We start from the raw sequence: 7,712 nt of genomic DNA, 5'->3' as shown, positions 1-7,712 counted from the left end.
TTATCAGGTACATGAAGGTCCTGATGCTCAATTATCAGGTACATGAAGGTCCTGATGCTCAATTATCAGGTACATGAAGGTCCTGATGCTCAATTATCAGGTACGTGAAGGTCCTGATGCTCATTTATCAGGTACATGAAGGTCCTGATGCTCAATTATCAGGTACCTGAAGGTCCTGATGCTCATTTATCAGGTACATGAATCTAAGGAGGCGGAGTCAGGTCGTCTGATCGAGATGCACGTTTTAAAGCTTGTTCTCTTCAGCTTTGTGTTGCAGTTAAAAGCAGAAGTGGTGAGAAAAACAATACACCAAGTTTGAGGTTTCTGTGTTTGAAGGACCAACAGGAAGTCTCACCAGGAACTCTAAAGAAAGATGATGTCGAAACGAAGTGACATTATTGAAAGTCTGTTCAACAGAAGTTTAAAAAATTTAATTTTAATCAAATGATGAAGGAAAAGCTCTAAACGTCTGGGTTTGAACCATCGTACCACAGCAGACTTTATTCATGTCCTCTAACAGAAGCTCCTTATAATCACTTTACTGTTCTTTCATCTTCTTCTGTTTGAAGTCAAGACCAGAAAAGATTTGAGTGTTTGGTTGCAGCGTTTTATATATAATCCTATTTCACATCTCTGCGGCTCCCCGCTTCCTGTCGTCCTCACTTCCTGTCTTTCAGAGCCCACGTTCGTGAGCTCGTCGTTGGATCCGGCCCAGAACAAGCTCTACTTCTTCTTTACTGAAGTTGGGGAAGAGTTCAGTTTCGTAAACGAGTTTCGAATCCCCCGAGTGGCTCAAGTCTGCAAGGTGACGCTGAAAGGTGACAAACAAGATGGTGGAAGAGAGGAACTGGGCTAACGTGCGTCTTTTTGTCTCACAGGATGATGTTGGTGGACAGAGGACACTGCAGAAGAAGTGGACGTCCTTTGCCAAGGCGGCTGTGATGTGCCAGAAGGCCGGACAGCTTCCGTTTAACCTCCTGCAGGACGTGTTCGTCCTCGGGCCTCCGGAAGGCAGCAGCGCCTCAGAGACCCGGTTCTACGGAGTCTTCACCTCCCAGTGGTGAGAAAACTGGATGTCTGGTTCTGGTTGGGTCCAAGTTCTGTCTACTGTAACATCAGCTGATGACGTTGGTGTAAACCCGATCCAGGTCCACGCAGTCTGCCGTGTGCTCGTTCAGCCTGCAGGACGTCAGAAACGTCTTCACCGGAAACTACAGAACCTTAAACGTTAACTCTCATCAGTGGAGTCCAGTCCAGGACAGACGGTCCCACCTGGGACAGGTGAGGACATCTGTCCCACTCTGAGCTCTGATGTGACATTTCCTTCATACCAACTGCTTCTCATGTCGTGTCACGTGGAAACAAAAACTGAATGCTGCTTTGCTAACTTTAGCTTTTAGCCATCCTTTTGCTGCTTTTAGCTTCTATTCTGCTTCTTCTAACATTTAGTTAAACATTTGCTGCTTTTAGCTCGTGTTCTGCAGCATTTAGCTAATGTCTGCTTCTTTTAGCTAATGTTTCATTCATTCAACCTTTATTTGTACAGGTTAGTCTCATGAGCCACGAGGACTCGTCTACAAGAGACACCTGTTCCAGACAGAACATGCACAGCACAGACAACAATAAACAACAATAATATACAGTAAAAATACAGTTAAAATAAAAGTAGTGTGTAAAACAATAAATCAGGGAAATACTAAAAACAAGAACTTATTTGCTTTGATGTTTCTATTGATATTATCAAATGTTTGAATCCCCAGAAATTAAGGAGGACAACTTGACTTCCTGTTGCCAGGTGTTCCAGGTGCAGGAGCAGAGTTTTTGCCAAGGTCAAGTTTCTTTATTGTCATTCACACGACATGAGGTACATGAGGTGGAACAAAATTGTGTCCACAGGGTCCCAGCTGCATCCAACAATAGAAAAAATATAAAATGTAAAAAGAAACGGTGAATAAGGATGTAAGATATAAACTAAGATATGTGCTAATCACTATTAGTGCAAAACAAAACACCGAACAACAGCGGCACGAACATGAGTCTTTGTGGGTGGATGAGTATGAATGAATGAATACAGCAGCATGAGATCAGCAGCATGAGATCAGCAGCACATATCAATATTCAAAGTTGTATTACAGTGATTTTTTTCACAGTGATCATCCTGATTAGAGATTTATGAGTCTACAGCGTCAGGGTATAAGCTGCAGGGGGGGGGGGGGCACTTTTTCAGCATGCAAGCTCCTTTTTTCATTCATTCAACTTCATGTTCGTGCTGCTGCTCAACGTAACGTTTTATACTAAGAGTGCTTCGTGTATATTTAGTTGATGCTTTTCTTAGTTCATATCTTGGACGTTATCATTGATTTTATTTTACATTTTATTGTTGGATGTAACTGGGACCCTGTGAACATAATTTCATTCCACCACATGTACCACATGAGGTGTGTGCGACAAATAAAGAACCTTGAATCCCTGAATCCTTGTACAGGTTAATCCCACTGAGCCTCGGGGACTCGGTTACAAGAGAGACCTGAATTTAACAAAGACTGATGACAACCGTAAACAAACATAAAGGAAGCGTACAAACTGAGATTTTTTAAACAAGTGAAAATAAAACGGTATTTAAAAGAAAATGTAACAAAAAAACAGCTAGATTATAAGGCGGTGTAGAAAACTAAAAACAGGAACATTGGTTCTTACCATGAACTTAACAAATGTTTGAAGCCACTTAGAGAGGTCAAAGGTCGAGAGCTTCAGATTTGATCTGATTCCTTTAGCTTTTTGCTAATGTCTGTTTCTTTTAGCTTTTAGCTCATGTTCTGCTACATTTAGCTAACGGGCTGCTTCTTTTAGTTTTTAGCTAGTATTCTGTTTTTTAGCATTTAGCTCATGTTCTGCAGTTTTCAGCTTTACCATCTCAGTCTCAGCTTCTTGAACATTTTTCAGAGCTCACGCTGTATTTACAAGTTTCTGGGTTTTATTTTGTTAAATCTGTGGTTTTATTTTGTTAAATCTGTGGTTTTATTTTGTTGAATCTGTGGTTTTATTTTGTTGAATCTGTGGTTTTATTTTGTTAAATCTGTGATGGTTCCTCTGACAGTGCGGACTGTCGGATTCTTCGGATCCTGAGCTGGAAGAGGTGAAGAAGACCTTCCTGACCAGTCAAAGTGTGGACCCCAAACAGGTTCTGGTCTCCTCGGATCAGAAGTACACCCGGCTGGCTGCCATGAGGACGCTTGCAGCTGACGGCCGACTGTATCACATCCTGTTCCTGCTCACCGGTGAGATTTAGTTCTTCAGCCTGAAGATTAAAGTCTGAAGGTTTTCTCTAAGATCTGATGATCGGATTCTGTTGGACCTCCAGAGACTGGCTTCCTCCACAAGGTGGTCCTGTTGGACCAGGGCCCCCGGGTCATCGAAGAGATCCAGGTCTTCACACAACCTCAACTGGTCCAGAGCCTGGTCCTGTCCTCTTCCAAGGTAGACCTCACATCCTATCTGCAGACCTCAGGGTCCAGACCTCGGGGTCCAGACTTCGGGGTCCAGACCTCAGGGTCCAGATCTCAGGGTCCAGACCTCAGGAAACAAACCTCGGGGCCCAGACCTCGGGGTCCAGTCCAGATCTTGGAGTCCAGACCTCGAGGCCTGGACCTCGGGATCCAGTCCTCGGGGTCCAGACCTCGGGGCCCAGACCTCAGGGTCCAGACTTCAGGGTCCAGACCTTGGGGTCCAGACCTCAGAGTCCAGACCTCTGGGCCAGGACCTCGGGGTCCAGCTCACTGTGATGTGGTTCTACAGGGGGTTCTGTACGTGGGCTCGTCTGAAGGTGTGACGGTGGTACCGGTGGCCCGATGTTCCATCTACAGAACCTGCAGGCGGTGCATCCTGGCCCAAGACCCTCTGTGTGTGTGGAGCCGGTCCAGGAAAGTCTGCACAGGTCTGGACCAGAACCAGAACCAGGAGGACATGTGAGTAAAGATGGACTTTTCCAGAACACGAGTACTGGAGCCCTGAGTTCTGACTGACAGGCTGTCTGATTTCAGAGTCCAGAACCTGGACACCGGCAGCGTGGGGGACAAATGTGCGGAGGACAACCGGGTCGCTGAGGACACAGGTTCTGCCGCCCTCCATGATCCGATCCTCCATCAGAACTGACTTCAGATCAGTTCCAGAGCACTCTGGGCTCATCCTGACCCGTTTCTTCCTTCCTGTGTGCAGAAGTTTTCGTCCACCTGAACGACGCCGTCAGGCTGCCGTGTCTGAAGCCGTCCAACGTGGCCACCCTCACCTGGACCTGGACTCGAGCCGGACCTCTGCCGGAGAAGCTCTTCATCTTGTCGAGCGACGGCAGCCTCAGCTTCCTCGCCTCCTCCGTCACTGTCAGCAGGTACCGCTGCGAGGCCGAGGAGGGCGGGGCCAAGGAGGTGGTGGCGAGCTTTGTCGTCCGGCAGATCCTCAGTCCTCGATCGTTCCAGACGGACTCCACCGGTTCTGAGGAGAAGTTTGAAGAGATTCTGACCGAGGAACCGAGCACTGGACCAGGTCCAGAGGATTCTGGAACAGAAAGTCCAGATGGAGAACCAACAACCGATGAAGAACTGAAACAGAACTTTACAGACGGGCCGAAGAACCGTCTGACCGCAGCTAAAGGTGAAGAACTCCCAGCCCAACCTGACGGTTCTGATGACGGTTCTGATGACAGAATGGACCTTCTCTCCACGTCCAGACAGAACCTGCACTCTGGGCTGAGACCCTCCCATGAACCTCAGGGGGAGAAGAGTTACTACAGAGAGCTGGTTGTTGTCTCCCTTCTGCTGGCCGTCTCGGTCCTGGTTCTGGTTCTGGGATCGGTCCACATCTGGAGACAAAAGAAAAGCGGTTCCGGGTCGGATCGGCTGGTTTCTGCAGAGGACTTCAGCAAAACGAGCACGGCCCTCGAGATTTGTTCTCTGAGCACTCCAGAGGACACGGCTCTGGGTCAGACCGTCAGTCACTAACCGGGTCAGGGACCTCATCCAGACCGCCTTCGACCTGGACCCATGGGTGCTGGACCCACTAGTTCTGGACCCGTGGGTCCACTCAGACTGTGTTCCTGGTGTGAACGCTGAGTCAGCTCTTTGTTTGAGGTTCCCTCTATTCATTTTTTTAGTACTCAGAGTTTGGGTCATTTCAGCCTCAGACATCAGAACCAGAACTTTTTAGCACCTGGACCTCTGCCTGCACAGTTCTGATGATTTTTACTGATTTTTCTAACTTTAGCAGTTTATAGTTTTTTAAGTTTCATGATGTAAAAGTGTTCATGCAGTCTTTGTATCGTTTTATAAAACTTAAACATGACTTTTCTTTTATCCTTTTCTCGACTCGGGATAAATTTTATTTAATGACAAAACGTAAATAATGTTTTCTATTTGGTTCATCGTTAAACCTAATATTTAGAACATGTTGTTTTTATTTCACGGGAATGTTTCATTTCCTTAGTTTTTGTGTAATTACATTAGAACAATGTTGGAAAGTTAAATGACCACATTCAGCTTTTTGTTCCTTTAGCTGTTTAAAGCTGCGCTGCCCTCGGGCTGCAGGTTGTCTACTGGTGGTTTTTATTTAACAAAGAGTTTTTATTCTGATGTATGGATTTAAAATATCTGGTCTCGCGCTGATTGTTATGTTTATTTAAATATAGATATAAAGCCGAACAAACTGTCCACTGAAGAGTTTTTAAACAGGAACAGCTGAATCCATGAGAAGAACCAAAGATCCTGCAGATGGTCAGGAGTTATTTTAGCTGCGACTCAGCTGAAGGGCGACTCGTCTTCAGGTCTTTGACTATTTTTCTGTTTATAAGATGATCTTCAGGTTCTGATCATCTGAACTAAAGAAGAGTTGGGCCTCCAGATCTGTCCGGCTGAGCGAGCACAGATAAAATTATTTTTAGGAGGAAGATCTTTCAGTTCTCAGGCTCCTCTCTTGTGGAACCAACTTCCAGTTTCTGTCCGTGAGGCTGACACATTGACCAGTTTAAGACTTTCCTTCTTGATAAATCCTATAGTTAGGGTCGGTTCAGGTTTGGTTTATTTGTCGTATGCAAAATCAGCACAAGATCAACAATGCAACGAAATGCTGAGGACGAGAAGAACCGACTTGCAAAGCAACTACAAGAAAATCCCAAAGCAGCCGCAGAAATGCAACAAGACGCAAACAAGACGTCCAAGGTGAAAAAGAAACACATCTGCAGTGGTTTGGTTAGCAGTGAGGTTCTTTCAGCCGGTTCGTAGGGTCGGCTTGTTGCTATAGGCTTAGACTACTAGAGGACAAACTGACCTCAGTTCCTTAAATGAATTGTTAAAATTGAATATTTTTCATTTGATACTATTTCTATCTTAACATGTGATTCTTGACCTGCCATTGTGTATCTATTCCTACCAAACCCAGCCGGTCGAAGCAGATGGTCCTCTTGTCCTGATCCTGGTTCTGCTAAAGGTTTCTTCCTCATGAGGGAGTTTTTCTTTCCACTGTCGCCTTCATGCTTGTTCAAGATGAGAGTTCAGTGATGGAGTTAAACTCAAAGCTGCTCCTCAGATAAATAATGTTCAATTATTATTTTATAGATTAATGTTTCTGTTAATTATTATTTTATATATGAATGTTTCTGTTCAATTATTATTTTATACATGAATGTTTCTGATCAATTATTATTTTATACATGAATGTTTCTGATCAATTATTATTTTATATGAATGTTTCTGATCAGTCCCTGAGACACTTGTGTTGTGACTTGGAGCTATTTAAATACATTTAATTGAAATTTTCAGTCAAACTTCCCGTTTTATTAAATGTAAACAAACTGATGCAGCTTCCTTCTGATGCCTTCACGTGCGGTCGGAACTCTGACTTAATAACACGTAACACATTTTGCGTAATAACTTTGAAGAAAAAAATTCTGTCATACAAATGAATAAAGCTTAATAAAATATATGGGAATGAATAAGTCTGCATTAGTATTCGTCTAATTGAAAGATAATTTATTTGGTTTGTGATGGAAAATGTTATAATAAAAATGTTTGTTTTATCTCCATAAAGTCTTTGTCTCATTAAACACATTTATTAAACATTTCGTTTGATTAATTATTGTTACATTATCATGTTCTGTCTGTTAAACGTGATCTTTATTCCAACCTGTTTTTGATTGTGTGAGAAAATGATTTGTCAATGAGATTTCCGGGGCGTACTTGAAGGCACCACGACTTGAACTTGATCAACAAAAGTTCGGTTTTTACCCGGAAGTTCGGTTCGACTCTCCGCCTGAAACCTGACTTTAAACCTGACTTTAAACCTGACTTTAAACCTGACTTTAAACCTGACTTTAAAACAGGTAAGCTGCTCAGATTTGAGCGCGACATTCATTAATGTAACAATTTAAAGTTTTATTTCTCCTCTGTTTAATCTGCGCCACACATTTCTGCTTTGTGCCAGTTTTATTTGATCTGATTGAGCCATCCGGACGTTCCATGATTATTGATTATTAACACTTTAAACATAAACTGGATTTTACAGCGTTAAAATAAACAGCTGTTTTCGTGTGTAAAACTCAGCTTTAACGTCGCGTTTGAAAACCCACGCCGGACACAGGTTTCCTCACTTCTGTAAAAGTCTTAACATTTCTCCTGTTGCGTAATAAATAATCTGCATTTAATAAATAATAACTTGTGTAATAAAGA

At 43.5% G+C, this 7,712-nt stretch overlaps 2 protein-coding genes across 2 annotated transcripts in view; both read left to right on the top strand.

Annotated features, from left to right (window-relative positions):
* The window catches only part of LOC119409604 (semaphorin-4B-like), a 13,733-nt gene extending 8,739 nt beyond the window's left edge, over positions 1–4,994 (top strand). Inside the window, exons 7-14 of the mRNA XM_037676504.1 lie at positions 678–805; positions 879–1,060; positions 1,149–1,281; positions 3,098–3,278; positions 3,362–3,477; positions 3,796–3,965; positions 4,041–4,111; positions 4,216–4,994. Of these exons, the coding sequence (XP_037532432.1) occupies positions 678–805; positions 879–1,060; positions 1,149–1,281; positions 3,098–3,278; positions 3,362–3,477; positions 3,796–3,965; positions 4,041–4,111; positions 4,216–4,994 (1,760 nt within the window). The remainder of the gene's footprint in view (positions 1–677; positions 806–878; positions 1,061–1,148; positions 1,282–3,097; positions 3,279–3,361; positions 3,478–3,795; positions 3,966–4,040; positions 4,112–4,215) is intronic.
* A 2,237-nt stretch (positions 4,995–7,231) lies between these two features.
* The window catches only part of LOC119409785, a 4,785-nt gene continuing 4,304 nt past the window's right edge, over positions 7,232–7,712 (top strand). The window contains exon 1 of the mRNA XM_037676686.1: positions 7,232–7,366. The gene's annotated coding sequence lies outside the window, so the exon portion shown is untranslated. The remainder of the gene's footprint in view (positions 7,367–7,712) is intronic.

Source organism: Nematolebias whitei, chromosome 5 (genome assembly GCF_014905685.2).
Source record: "Nematolebias whitei isolate Nwh7 chromosome 5, NemWhi1, whole genome shotgun sequence".
Taxonomy (NCBI): domain Eukaryota; kingdom Metazoa; phylum Chordata; class Actinopteri; order Cyprinodontiformes; family Rivulidae; genus Nematolebias; species Nematolebias whitei.
The sequence above is the reverse complement of the archived record's forward strand: the minus strand, read 5'-3'. Positions and strand labels throughout refer to the sequence as shown.